Source organism: Sinohyriopsis cumingii, chromosome 10 (genome assembly GCF_028554795.1).
Source record: "Sinohyriopsis cumingii isolate HCF-2022 chromosome 10, ASM2855479v2, whole genome shotgun sequence".
In the NCBI taxonomy this organism is placed as follows: Eukaryota; Metazoa; Mollusca; class Bivalvia; order Unionida; family Unionidae; genus Sinohyriopsis; species Sinohyriopsis cumingii.
In genome coordinates, this window is record NC_142970.1 from 103,933,668 (window position 1) to 103,949,763 (window position 16,096).

At 35.8% G+C, this 16,096-nt stretch overlaps 1 protein-coding gene across 1 annotated transcript in view; it reads left to right on the forward strand.

Moving 5' to 3' along the window:
- Positions 1–16,096, forward strand: part of LOC149790755 (ADAM 17-like protease) — a 100,036-nt gene that overhangs the window by 29,562 nt on the left and 54,378 nt on the right. Inside the window, exons 8-12 of the mRNA XM_089973260.1 lie at positions 1,952–2,047; positions 3,536–3,634; positions 5,793–5,931; positions 8,506–8,616; positions 12,111–12,229. Of these exons, the coding sequence (XP_089829386.1) occupies positions 1,952–2,047; positions 3,536–3,634; positions 5,793–5,931; positions 8,506–8,616; positions 12,111–12,229 (564 nt within the window). The remainder of the gene's footprint in view (positions 1–1,951; positions 2,048–3,535; positions 3,635–5,792; positions 5,932–8,505; positions 8,617–12,110; positions 12,230–16,096) is intronic.

Sequence of the window (16,096 nt, forward strand, 5' to 3'; positions counted from 1 at the left end):
AAATTGGAAAAGTCTGCATTAAAGTTTACACCAGAAGACTTTTAAGTGTGTCTTGTTTGTCGTAAATGGAAATGGTGCTTAAGTTGAAAATCTTGTTATCTCACAAGAATTTCATAGATGGTTTCACTACTAAGCAGTTAAAAAGAAGCACTGGTCTTATCTTGAATTCCTGGAAATTCTTTTCAGCCAATCAAATATCAGTCCCTTTGAAGGACTCTTTGTCTTTAGATAAAGGAGGAAACAACTGAGGCTTAGTGTGTTGAACATTGGACTGGTAACCAAATGGTTGCAGGTTTGACACCCACTCAGGCCAACCCAGGTTGGCTACCTCAATGTGTCCTTAGGAAAGGCACCTGGCTTCCATGTCTCTGCCATGATAAAACCAATATTGTGTTATAAGTGCCAGTAAGACCAACAAAAGCTATTCATAAATTGTGGTCATTAATGAATTCTCAACAGATTTATTGAAAAATATTTTTTTTTACATATACATTGATATTTGAAACAAAATTATAAATCAGTTGAATATGAATTGAATTTAATATGCAAGTTAAAAAATTTCATGAATAATTATCCCAACACTTTTTTAAAAGCACTGATGATGTTTTTATATATCTTCCATATTTTCATCAATCTATACATCACCACAACACTTCCTAAGCTTTTGGTTGAAAATTAATGAAACGTGAGGAGCATTACAGTTTGCTCACTTTCTCCAAAAAATGTTGTTGGGGTCAAATTGATAAAAATCTCTATTATAGTGAATGATGTCATCATGGTGGCTGAGTGGTTAGTGAGTCACACTTGTGACCTAAGGGTTTTGAATCCTACAAGCTTCCATTATGTGTCTTTGAGCAAGGCACTTTACTGTCATTGCATTTAGCATTAATAACCTATTTGTGTTGTTTTGCTAAACCAAACCAGCCCTCACTATATAAAGGTCACTGAGAAAAGGTACATGTCAAGTTGGCAAAAAAGGCCTATTTTTAGTGACATTTAAATTAAAAAAACTACGAAGTTGTTTTTTTCTTTCTGCGCAGTACAAATAGGAAGACAGATAGTATATGTAATTGGTTTTGGGTCACTATCCAGGGCATTTGGATTTTGGGGTCAGGGTTTTGCATCAGTGTCCATGGTATTCAGATTTTAGGCATATATTTTTTTGTCACTGTCCAGGGTATTCAAGTTTTAGGCATAGGTTTTTTTGTCACTGTCCAGGGTATTCAGGTTTTAGGCATAGGTTTTATTGTCATTGTGCAGGGTATTCAGGTTTTAGGCACAGGATTTTATGATATTGTCCAGGCATTCAGAAGTTTGGATCACCGTCCAGTGCATTCAGGTTTAGGGTCACTGTCTAGGACATGCATGTTTTAGGATCATGGCTTGGGGTCACTGTTAAGGGTATTCAGTGTTTGGGTCACTGTCCAGTGCATTCAGGTTTTAGGCACAGGGTTTGGGATCACTGTCCAGGGCATTCAGGTTTCGAGTCAGGGTTTTGGGTCAATATCCATGGCATTCAGGTTTTGAGTCAGGGTTTTGGGGCACTGTCCAGGTCATTCAGGTTTTGAGTCAGGGTTTTGGGGCACTGTCCAGGTCATTCAGGTTTTGAGTCACAGTTTTGGGGCACTGTCCAGGTCATTCAGGTTTTGAGTCAGGGTTTTGGGTCACTGTCCAGGTCATTCAGGTTGTAGGCACAGAGTTCTTGTCATTGTCCACGTCATTTAGGATTAGGGTTTTGGGTCACTGTCCAGGGCATTCAGGTTTAGGGTCATTTATTTTTTGTCACTGTCCAGGGCATTCAGGTTTTAGGGTCAGTGTTTTGTGTCAGTGTCCAAATCATTAAGGTTTTAGGGTCAGAGTTTGGGGAGTATTATATCATAAATGGCATTTGGCCATGACAATTCATGGAAGTTGTTTGGTTACCATTTTGTCTTGCTTTTCTCATTTTCAGATAAACCTGGTCGAGTTTGTAAATAGTGTCTACACCACTACACAGTTTGATGCCATACACCAGCAGATGCAGGGAATAGGCTTCGAGATAGCAGAGGTAGAAATTACAGGATTTTGCTTTTATATTTTTGGTCTGTTTTCTGATTTCAGCTTTAAGCTTCCTGTTCTTGACCACAGTTCCCTAACTTTGTCAGGGAATATTGTGAGTTCGTCTCTGTGTGTGTCTTTTATCACATCTATTTGACAGTTACTTTGACCTTGGGAGTTATCATCTACAACTTGGCTCCCACCTCTGGAATCCCTTGGATATCATAAAAGGTCATATTTACAAAAATGTTTGGCATCATACACTTTTCAGATATTTTCATACCAAACTTTAAATATATAGTTACAATGGGAAGACACTTCATATATATGTGATTTTCTTTGCATTAACAGGGTAAGCACTGGATTCAAACTTTAATGCAATCTGACGAGACATTAATGTCTCCACACAAGAATAGGTCCAAGTGAAGGAAAACAGGGCAAAGTGAAGATCAAAATTTTATGCTCAAACCAGTCACTTAAACAGTCATTTTGTTCAATCAAATATTGTACAAACAAAAGGAAAACTGATTGAGCTTTATGAAACTTATACTATATTTATTAGTTTGAAGCAGTAAAATTGTTCTGTGAATTCTGGGTGATATTTATCTAACTATAAAACCTCTCTTTTGGTTTTTCCAAGATAAAATAAATTGTTCACCCTTACTAATGACCAGTCTTTAAACCTCCACAGGGTGATAGTTTGCTTGTGATTAGGCAAGAAAATTCACACAAACTCATAAATATGCAGGTGGATTTTGGATTGCTTGGACCCATAGCTATGTAAAAATATCACTTTTAAAAGATAAATAATGCAATATTTCCTCAAACAACATATTAGTTTCTTCAAAATTTCTCATAATTAATGTCTCCAACCACTCTAGTGGCTGAGTTGATTGAGCTTCCACCTCAAAAGAAGGAGGCCGTGGATTTGAACACTGGCCAAAAGATATATGAAAATGGTACTTGCAGCTGCCTTGCTATGCACTCATTGTTAAGATGTTAATGTTAGGACTGGTGTCAGGATAAAGTGACTGGGTGAACATGATGCTACAGTGCTAGACATCACTATTAACTGTCAAAATGCAAACATTGCAGCCATATGACTGATTTTTTTAAAACTATGTTTAGAAAAATCCAAATTCTAATTAATGTCTCATTTAATGAATGTCTGTTTACTACAGTGTGTATGGCATTATTATGTGGTAGCCATGGCATACCTATGGTATACATATTGTTAACATTATTAGAGAAGTGAGTAATTTCTTCTACAGCCATATGCTGGGTTTTCTAATTTGTATGTGTCATTTTGATTCTGCAAGATGCAGCAGAAATGCAGCAGAAATGATAGTAAAGAAAAAAGATTTTGGATTGAATGTTTCCATGGACATCATTATTATGATGATGTATATGCCCTGAGTGTTTGTACCCTAATGTTTCCTGTCCTGGACATTGTTATTGTGATCATGTTATGCTTACATTTTTTCTTCATACTTTCTAGATGAGAATCCACAATGAATCTACCTCAGACAGTATTACTCTTCAGAACGGGGAGCATTATAACAAGAACAAGGATTGGGCCACAAAAGACTTATTAGAGGTAAAGAGCTACATAAACTCATATGCATAAATGAAAACTTAAAGATGTCCTCATATTAACTATGTAAAGACTTATTAGAGGTAAAGATCTACTTAAACTTGTAAATGAAAACTTAAAGATGCCCTCATATTAACTACATAAAGACTTATTAGAGACTTATTAGAGGTAAAGATCTACTTAAACTTGTATGCATAAATGAAAACTTAAAGATGCCCTCATATTAACTACATAAAGACTTATTAGAGACTTATTAGAGGTAAAGATCTACTTAAACTTGTATGCATAAATGAAAACTTAAAGGTATCCTCATATTAACTACATAAAGACTTATTAGAGGTAAAGATCTACTTAAACTTGTAAATGAAAACTTAAAGGTGTCATATTAACTACATAAAGACTTATTAGAGGTAAAGATCTACTTAAACTTGTAAATGAAAACTTAAAGGTGTCCTCATATTAACTACATTAAGACTTATTAGAGGTAAAGATCTACTTAAACTTGTAAATGAAAACTTAAAGGTGTCCTCATATTAACTACATAAAGACTTATTAGAGGTAAAGATCTACTTAAACTTGTAAATGAAAACTTAAAGGTGTCCTCATATTAACTACATAAAGACTTATTAGAGGTAAAGATCTACTTAAACTTGTAAATGAAAACTTAAAGATGTCCTCATATTAACTAACTTAAAGGTGTCCTCATATTAACTACATAAAGACTTATTAGAGGTAAAGATCTACTTAAACTTGTAAATGAAAACTTAAAAGTGTCATATTAACTACATAAAGACTTATTAGAGGTAAAGATCTACTTAAACTTGTAAATGAAAACTTAAAGGTGTCCTCATATTAACTACCTCAAGGATAAGTTGACATTTGTTCGGCCTGCATGCATGAAAGTGTAGAGAACATTATCAAGCATCATAGACATCACTGTTGTTTTTGGTGTAAACAGTGGATTAGGTTCATATTTACACTTGTTTGACTTTACTGACGGAAAGCCTAGTATGTGTATGCATCTGGATAGGTACTAAGAAGGATGCTATAATCTCCTTAGCACAGTTAATTTTGTTCCGCTTTTGTATATATATATATATATTAAAGTTTTCCACACTTTTCTTTCAGGTTATGGTGTATAATTTTTTTGTATTCATAATGATTGGTTCGGCATCATCATCATTATTAAGTAGGTCACTGCAACATACTTTTATTACATTAGTGTCTCCTTGCTTGCAGATAGGTATGGTTGTCTTATGACAGTTCCCTCTATTTTGTGTGTGTGTGTGATTTGGATTTGTAACATAGCTTTAAAAAAATTTCAGTCATGTCACTATTATGTCTGTAGTGTGGCAGTTTATAGTGATGTCTAGCACTGGAACATCATGCCACAGGCATGTAGCATGATGTCCCACCCAGTCACATTATCCTGACACCAGGCTGACCAGTCCTAACACTAATGTTGTAATGCTGAGCACCAAGTGAGGCAGCTATTAGTACCATTTTTATAAGTCTTTGGTGTGACTCTGCTGGGGATTGAACCCACGACCTCCTGCATCCAAGGTGGGGCGCTCTAACCACTAGACCACTGAGCGGTCCCATTTTTTGTTACAGCATATCTTCATAGTAAAGGTATATAGTATTCTGTAGGTTTGGGTTTTTTTTTGTATTTTTATTTTACATTTACAACCAAAGATTTCATTATTTTAAATGAATTACTTATGTAATATGTGCAGAACATAAAAACGCAGGATGGAAGCCATCACAAATATCCACACTTTTTCATTTTGTTGCCCCATAATCTGTTCAGCTTTACATTATCCCAAAAGCAGCATCCTGTGGTGTCATCTACTCATTCAAGTGAAACATTATTCCAAATATGAGTTTTCACAAGCTAAGTAATGGAAACATTTACATAAATTTCACTTTTCTTTGCAATACACAAAACTATCAGCTTGTATTTTTCTGAGTTGGCTTAAAAAAAACAAGTTTGATACAGCATAGAGATACACTATAACCATCAGAGCGGGACATATGCACCATATTAAATGAGTTCTTTCCCTTGAGTCAGAATTTTTTGTAAACTGCATTTTGAAAATCTTTATTCAGATATTCTGCTAAGTTTTCTGCAATCTTTATTTTGCTTTCTGTCTAATTGCAGGCCTTTTCCAGGGATATATACTTTGCCAATTTCTGTCTCGCTCATCTGTTTACATACAGGGTTTTCAGCAATGGTGTACTTGGTCTTGCCTACATTGCATCTGATAGAATAGGGACGGTTGGAGGAATATGTTCACCATGTATGTATAATATGATCTTTATTATTATTATTATTATTATTATTACTATTATTACTATTATTATTATTATTATTATTATTATCATACATTACACATGTTAAACTGTTTTTCTTTAAGAGACAAAATGTGATTTATCTGGTGTCATACAGATTTCATCCAAGATGTGAGATTTATTGATGAAACTTATTGATTTCAGGTAGGAAGTTCATGTTAACTTTGTTTATTGCTATGACAATCATTCAAAACCATATGCGGCCAATGTGGGTATGTGAGAAAGCTTGCCAGTAGCTTCTTGTTGGTCGGTGGTTCTTCCTGGGTTTTTCCCAGGTTCTTCCTCCACCATTAATACTGGCCGCCATGCATAGCCTATCTTGTGCTGAAAAATGGCGTTAAACCCCATAACAACAACAGTAACAACAAAACCATATGTAGTTTTTAAAATTCATGTCATTCAAATGTTAAAATCTGGTCACATTGCAATAAATGTGAAATTCTTATCACATTGCAATAAATGTGAAAATCTGATCACTTTGCAATAAATGTGAAAATCTGGTCACTTTGCAATAAATGTGAAAATCTGGTTACATTGAAATGTTGAATCAGTGTTTTTCTCCAAAAATCAGTGAAGTGTGAGTTTCAGTGCTCTGCAGTAATTAGTGTACGTACTTAGTGCTTCATTAGTACGTATGTTAAAACAAGCCTCACAGTCAATGGCTAGAAACAGACCGTAGTGAATTACCTATCTTGGCAGCACTCTGTCCCAGAACAACGTAATCAATGTTGAAGTTAATGCCAGGATTGCAAAGGCCAGCACAGCATTCAGCAGACTAGATAATAATTTCTGGAACAGAAGAGGCATTAATTTACAAACAGCTGAATGTGTACAGAACGATAGTACTCCCTATACTATTATATGCCTGTGAAATCTGGACAGTGTGCCAGCGCCATTCAAAGAAGTTGAACCACTTCCACACAGCCTTCCTCAGAAGACTCATCAACCTCAAGTTGCAAGACAGGATCCCAGATATTGATGTCCTTGCCCAAGCAACCCTGCCCAATATCTACACCATCCTGATGCAGTCACAATTGCGATGGGCAGACCATGTGGCTTGCATGCCAGACCACCGGCTTCCAAAAACACTCTTTATGGCAAACTTGAACAATTAAAACACAACAAAGAAGGCCAAAGTAAACGATATAAGGACACCCTGAAGATGTCATTAAAGATCTTTGCCATGACACATGGGAGCAGACTGTCCAGGACAGGGTCGCTTGGCAATGTTCTAAAGGTCAACAGGATAGCCAATGCAGTCCAACAGAGGCAAACCTAGAAATCCTGAGCCAGTAATCCCATGATCTGCATTGTTACCATCCCCTATCCACAATGCCATAGAACATTAAGGGGCCACATTGGCCTCATCAGCCATTTACGCACTCACAGACCATTTGGTCCTGCCATAAACACTGGCTGACTAAAGTGGTCATGCAGTAGTTTTAGTATTTTACAGCCATGTTCATTGGGATTAAGCATACATGGATAACATGAAACTTTAAAGGTGTTTTTTACAACAGTTTCACTTGAATGAAGAATGAATTTTGAATAAGTATTAAATCTGATCTTCATATGCTATTATATTTCATTATTCATTTGTTTGTTTTCAGTAATACTAGTGTTTGAATACCTTATGCATTTCCTATGCATATCCTTCCTTCTCTCTGTCTTTACTTATCTCACAATGTATTGATTTAAGGTAGTGAGTAGAAATTACAGCTACCAGAGTCAGGGTCAATATTTGTGCATTCAAACAATATTAAATGTTTTAAATTCATTTTTTAAGGATTAAAATGAAACACCTGTAAAACCTAATATTATGTTACCAGATTTCAGAAATGACATAGATATATCAAGCAATTTGTTGATCTCTTGGAATGAACAGAGTAAGAAAATGAGGGAGAAGGATTTTTGAAAATCATATATGGCTACCTTTTCCTTGGGTCTTGAAATTTATTGTTAAAGACAATGAAATCCATGAAAACTGGTTCCCCATGAAAATTAGTAATACAAAATTATCAGTGCTCTCCAATAAGTACTCTTGTCATTTTTTATCTTTATGAATAAATCAGAATAAGAAAATGGGGTCGAGGAATTTTTTTTATCATATATAGCTACGATTTCATGGATCTTTAAATCTGTGGTTCAGGATGACAATTAAATCCATGAAAATTGGTACCCCATGAAAATTGGTACCCCATGAAAATTAGTAATAGTGCAGTTCTCAGGGCTGCAAAATAAGTACTCTTGGTATCCCATGTCGGCTCATAGACTTGAAATTGACCTGATGTACTCACCAGAATGTCATAAGGGATACTAATAGAAGCATGATCCATGATGGCTTAGTACCGAGGATGCCAGACTTGCACCTAAGATGGTATAAGTTAGAAACCTAGCGCTTTATCAATCCTGGTTGGCTACTAAGATGTGTTCTTCAGCAAAACACTTTACTTTGATTGTTTAGGCACCTAGTTTTGTTGCTTAACCATAAAACCAACCAAGCTCTCATTAACTTCTTTCAGCATATCCAAAATACCAGGGTGTAAAGCTATCTCTCAATACAGGCTGGAGTTCCAGTAGAAATTCACAAGGGCGACTTCTGGCCCTTCAGGCTAACATCGTCACTGTTCATGGTAAATTTTCTTATCTCACCTGTGAATGCTGAGACATAAGAATCACTTTTAAAGTCACAATGGCAGTGATACATTATCATAACTCAGCACACATATGAGACATTAAGCTTCCTGGAAATTTCCTAGTTTTTATTTGTTTTTTTTTTCATTGTGATAATGGGTATTTTAGACAAGTTTATAAAAATATTATTTTGATATGCATTGTTTGAAAAAATGTTATGCAGGTAAAATGTTTTGAAAACATTCTTTTAATTTGAATTCATTAAATATATGCAAATCACTATGACAGACTGCCATCCTTATACAATGTGAAAATAAAATAACCCTACAAATTTATATTAGTATAGTATCCACTGTTTAGGTTAGGATTATTCCAGAAATTTTCCAGTTGAGGATGAAAACTACCAAGTGAATTCAGAAAGGTGGATTTAGAAGAACCAACAATATGATGAGACATTACAGATCTCTTTCTACTTGAACAAACATGCTTTTACGTAAATTTAGAAATTGTTCTTTGAAAATTAAAATTAGATCATTCAAATCTCAATGTACTGTGCTCTTTATGGACAAATTTTAATGAATGAAAGGAAAACTTAGTTATAATAATAGTCCTCATTTTCTACAAATCCTTCCTTGATGAAACAGTACCATGTTTGTAAACTATAAGGTATTCAGTTTTCAAAAATTAATGAGAAGATATGTGTTTTTAATGATGACAAGAATATCTGATAGAAAGAATTGTATCTTGAAATCTTAATGGAACTATGATATTTGTTTAAATTCATGGATTATAGATAGATGGAACAAGTTACTTGTTAAATGGCTTACTTAATTTAATTTTTAACAATGCCTCAAAATGCCTTGGACCCATATGTTCCATCCTTGTCCAGATCGTCGTCTTCTTTATGCTAAGCTCTTGTCCAGAGAGCCATGCAGCAGAAACAGTTGAACCCTTAAATCATGGAAAGAGTTGCATGAGCTATAAGGCCCTCCTCTTTAAATGCTTACGAATGGAAGTGGTGTCTTTTCAAAGTCAAAACATCGTCCCTTTTGAGAGCCTTTGTCCCAAAAGTAGCAGACTTTTTTCTTTGTTTGTTTGAGGCAAAATGTTGGCTCCTATTACTACAGGGTCTGTTCGGTCATTAAAGGTCATTGAATGTCATTGAGAAATGAACACCTCAGTTCAAGGCCTTGAAAGTCATTGATACTTCACCTAGGTTATTGAAAGGCATTGAATTTTAGACATTTTGCTTAAAAATAAGATATGGAAAATATTGATTTCAGGTCATTTATTTTACATTGTGTGAGGATAGAAAGTATGGTTTGATTTCCTGCCATATACTATCCATTCCTCCATTATCAGAATCCACAGGAAATTATTGGATATCATGCATAGCACCCCTTTCACATGCCATCATTAACGTATGTACACTCTTTCACTTCACTAAGTTTTACATTTTCCACCAAGAAAGGACAGTTCATTTGTGACAGTCTTTTGAATGAGCAATCATCACAAAATACCTAGCAACTGCACATTCAGTGATAGTTGGCTACAAGACAAGGACTTTATTAAGTGGCAGAGGAAAGATGCAGCCTCACAGCACTGAGCAATTTGCATAGTGTGCAAAGATGCAGCCTCACAGCACTGAGCAATTTGCATAGTGTGCAAAGATGCAGCCTCACAGCACTGAGCAATTTGCATAATGTGCAAAGATGCAGCCTCACAGCTCTGAGCAATTTGTGTAGTGTGCAAAGATGAAGCCTCACAACACTGAGCAATTTGCATAGTGTGCAAAGATGCAGCCTCACAGCACTGAGCAATTTGCATAGTGTGCAAAGATGAAGCCTCACAACACTGAGCAATTTGCATAGTGTGCAAAGATGCAGCCTCACAGCACTGAGCAATTTGCATAGTGTGGATGCTCTAAGTAGCCATGCAGAAGGATAGAAACAGTTGGAACTAATAAAAATATGTTTAGATAGGAAAGGCAGCATTGTTAAAAAAATAGGTAATTCTCAGCCTACTTTATTATTATAGCCATTCATGTAAAATCAGCATTTTTATAGTTTTGAAAAATATCCTGCAAAATAAAGGACATTTTTCAGAAGTAGATGGTGATCATTTCTTGAAACTTGAATGAAAAATTAAGTTACAAAAGTTAATAAATGTTTTATATATGAAGTAAAAAGCACAAAGGTGGCCAACAGTTGTCTTACCACCTCATGATACCAATACCAAATGGCATTATGTAATGATTCACGTTTGGCTTCTGATTAGAGTAATAGTCCCATGAAATTTTTATTATCCAATAGCTGATTTTGTCAGTTGCAGTGCAGGGTTGAGGGGTCAGTAAGAGATGTTTATGGAGATAGAAATACAAGCCTGTAAGTACATATATACCAGTAACATGATTACAAAATTGTCATTCTTGCTCTTTATAATAAATTCATTTTTTCTTTTCATTTGATGCTGACTTGAACATCATGGACATAAAAAGAATTAGGTGAGTCAAACAAAATATTTATACAGAAATCCGCTGGAATGTAGTCTGCTAGTAGAATTGTCTTATTGTTGAAAACATTTATAGCATGTTTGATAATCTAATGTACCTGAAAATGACTGCACTGTGGAATTTTCTGGTTCATTGTCTGACCCCTATTCAGCATTATTTTATTACCTGTTATTAACATGTGTTCTTTCATAATTCCCCACATGGTATAATGTGACAAGTTATGCACATTGTGACAGGTTGCCCATATTGTGACAAGTTGCCCATATTGTAACAAGTTATCCACATTGTGACAAGTTACCCATATTATGACAAGTTGCCCATATTTTGACAAGTTACCCACAGTATGACAAATTACTCGTAATAGGTTAATTGTGTTTTGTACATGTGAATGGCTTAGTAATTTGATGAGTCAGTAGTATGCATCAATATGAAGGTTTATTGACTAGTCAAAGTAATTATTGATACATCCAGGATGCCAGTGTAATTATTGATAAATGCAGGATGTCACTGTAGTTATTGATACATGCAGGATGTCAGTGTAATTATTGATACAAGCAGGATGTCAGTGTAATTATTGATACAAGCAGGATGTCAGTGTAATTATTGACACATGCAGAATGTCAGTGTAATTATTGATAAATGCAGTATGTCACTGTAATTATTGATACATGCAGGATGTCACTTTAGTTATTGATACAAGCAGGATGTCAGTGTAATTATTGATACATGCAGGATGTCACTGTAATTATTGATACAAGCAGGATGTCATTGTAATTTATTATGTATGTATGTATGTATGCAAAAATCAGTTGTTTTTTGCAGTACCATTTGGGACAATCTTGCAGATACCTGCATCTTGACAGTACACTTCTTTATCCGTGCATCCTTTCACCTCCTAGGTACAGAATAGGTGTGATCCTAGATTTATTTCCTGTTCACATTGTCAATGTACCATACAAAATTTGAATGCCTTTTTTAAAGGACATAATATGGGGTCTGAGCATGACCCTGAGACAGATGAATGTGCCCCCTCAGAAAGAGGTGGAGGGAAGTTTGTCATGTACCCATGGGCAGTCAGTGGTTATGAGAAAAATAATAAGGTGAGTTATATCTCATAATTATACCTAGTAGTGGTCAAATTTTCAGTTCCTCATACTGACCATTTTTTTACAGAGTTCTTGTGTCTAAATCCTCCTTTTATAATGTTTATTTTAATTGAATGCTTAGTTTTTGGTTTTAACTGTAACTTTTAGGATCCTCGTTTCCATATAATTTATTTATATTTCTCAGTTAATAAATATGGCTTTTGGGCATATTTTTTAAAAACAAAACTGTTGGGTTTGTTACCCAGATCTGTGCATTGTCACATATATAGATATGCTTCTTTTTTAAAATGTTCATTTGAATTTTAGGTACTATTTTCTTTTTGTCTTTTAATCTGCTGTTACTGTTGGCACTGTAATGTGTCAGATGTGTATTGCTTCACTGAGAATAATGCATTTCTGTTTTTGTTGAAAAATGTAATGTTTGTCCTGAACCAGTGTTTTGTTTTATCCAAACTACTACCATTAAATAAAATATATTGTATTTTGTAGTATGTGCCCTCTTCATTCACTGACATCTGGGTCATACAGACATGTAATGAAGAGTTTTAAATTTCTTGTGATTTACCTCCACAGTAGAAGGTGTTAGCACTTGTCTTTGTCAAACATTTTTAGATAGTAATTTTTGGCATTTCAGAAGCAGAGTTATAGAAATACAGAATAGCTTGCACATTTTTATTTCCACGCATTTGAAATAAATCTTTCCAAAACACCCTGTTTAAATAAATAGCCCTGGTTCTTTGGTTATGGCATTGAACTTGTGACCAGAAGGGTGTTTGGTTGTATTCCACCATTGGATCATACCAATTCAGCTACCATAGTATGTCCTTGGGCAAGTCACTTTGCACCTTGGCATTATATAACCTTCAGAGTGTTACTGTGCTGTATAAAACCAAACTAAATCAAATAAAACCAAACATGGAAATTCATGATTTTGTACAGTATCTATTCCCATCTTATAGTTTTAATGGGTTTATAGACATTGAGATAGTGATTGCAGGGGAGGTAAATAAAACAACATATGATATTGTGGGTAGGAAAATAACAGTTGAACAGGTATTTGATGCTGAAGGAAACATGCAAAACAAATTTGCAATGACTTTACAGCAGTGATAAGTATGTTACAAAATGCTGATTTTAGCACAGTTATGAAACACTCTCTGAAATTAATTCATAAAGTCAGTTTTACTTACTTTTACCCATGGTTTTGAAGAGCTCAATCAAAGTTTGTGTACATTCTTTGTAAATACAGCAAGAGCTTAAGGCATGGGATGTACACTATAATGTGAAACGAAATGTATTTTGTCTGCATCTTTTGGAATTTAATTTATTACAGAATTAAACATATACTTGGCAGACTGATTAAAAACTTGAAATCATCATTTACTTTCTGAATCTTGCTTATACAACAAGTTCCCGACAATTTAATATCTTATATGCATTCTCCTTGTATAAATTAGAAAATGAAACAAAGTGTATTTGCCCATGCAACTGGTCACATACAAAACACTTCATCCAGTCCAGTCCTTTGCTGATGTGCTACGCCTGTATTTACATCACCCCTAATTCATTTGAGTCATAATGAAAGGTTAATTTAACTGTCTTTACCACTGCATGGATATCAGTGAAAACACAACAGTCTTGATTCTGTAACAGGATAATTTTGGTCATAACAGCTTTACTTCATTGATGAAGCACACTCATTAAAGGGATGATGCACACTCATTAAGGGGATGATGCACACTCATTAAAGGGATGAGGCACACATTAAAGGGATGATGCACACTCATTAAAGGGATGAGACACACTCATTAAAGGGATGAGGCACACATTAAAGGGATGATGCACACTCATTAAAGGGATGAGACACATTAAAGGGATGAGGCACACATTAAAGGGATGATGCACACTCATTAAAGGAATGACACACACTCATTGAAGGGATGATGAAAACTCATTAAAGGGATGATGCACAGTCATTAAAGGATGATGCACACTCGTTAAAGGGATGATGCACACTCATTAAAGGGATGAGACACACTCATTAAAGGTATGAGGCACACATTAAAGGGATGATGCACACTCATTAGAGGGATGATGCACACTCATTAAAGGATGATGCACACTCATTAAAGGGATGAGACACACTCATTAAAGGTATGAGGCACACATTAAAGGGATGATGCACACTCATTAAAAGGATGAGACACATTAAAGGGATGAAACACACTCATTGAAGGGATGATGAAAACTCATTAAAGGGATGATGCACACTCATTAAAGGGATGATGCACACTCATTAAAGGGATGAGACACATTAAAGGGATGAGGCACACATTAAAGGGATGATGCACACTCATTAGAGGGATGATGCACACTCATTAAAGGGATGAGACACACTCATTAAAGGTATGAGGCACACATTAAAGGGATGATGCACACTCATTAAAGGGATGATGCACACTCATTAAAAGGATGAGACACATTAAAGGGATGAGACACACTCATTGAAGGGATGATGAAAACTCATTAAAGGGAAGATGCACACTCATTAAAGGATGATGCACACTCATTAAAGGGATGAGACACATTAAAGGGATGAGGCACACATTAAAGGGATGATGCACACTCATTAGAGGGATGAAGCACACTCATTAAGGGATGATGCACACTCATTAAAGGGATGAGGCACACTCATTAAAGGGATGAGGCACACATTAAAGGGATGATGCACACTCATTAAAGGGATGAAGCACACTCATTAAATGGATGAGGCACACTTATTAGAGGGATGAAGCATACTCATTAAAGGGATGAAGCACACTCATTAAAGGGATGAGGCAAACTCATTAGAGGGATGAGACACACATTAAAGGGATGATGCACACTCATTAGAGGGATGAGGCAAACTCATTAAAGGGATGAGGCACACTCATTAAAGGGAGGAGGCATGCTCATTAGAGGGTTGAGACACACATTAAAGGGATGAAGCATAATCATTAAAGGGATGAAGCACACTCATTAAAGGGATGAGACACACATTGAAGGGATGAAGCATACTCATTAAAGGAATGAGGCACACCCATTAGAGGGATGAGACACACATTAAAGGGATGATGCAAACTCAATAAAGGGATGAAGCACACTCATTAGAGGGATGAGACACATTAAAGGGATGAAGCTTACTCATTAGAGGGATGAAGCACACTCATTAAAGGGGTGAGACACACATTAAAGAGATGAAGCATACTCCTTAAAGGGATGAAGCACACATTAAAGGGATGAGGCAAACTCATTAGAGGGATGAGACACACATTAAAGGGATGATGCACACTCATTAGCGGGATGAGGCACACTCATTAAAGGGATGAGGCACACATTAAAGGGATGATGCACACATTAGCGGGATGAGGCACACTCATTAAAGGGATGAGGCACACATTAAAGGGATGATGCACACACATTAAAGGGATGAGGCACACATTAAAGGGATGATGCACACTCATTAGAGGGATGATGCACACTCATTAAAGGATGATGCACACTCATTAAAGGTATGATGCACACTCATTAAAGGGATGAGACACTCATTAAAGGGATGAGGCACACATTAAAGGGATGATGCACACTCATTAAAGGGATGAAGCACACTCATTAAAGGGATGAAGCACACTCATTAGAGGGATGAGACACTCATTGAAGGGATGAAGCACACGCATTAAAGGGATGAGGCAAACTCATTAGAGGGATGAGGCACACTCATTAGAGGGATGAGACACATTAAAGGGATGAGACACTCATTGAAGGGATGAGACACACATTAAAGGGATGATGCACACTCATTAGAGGGATGAGGCACACATT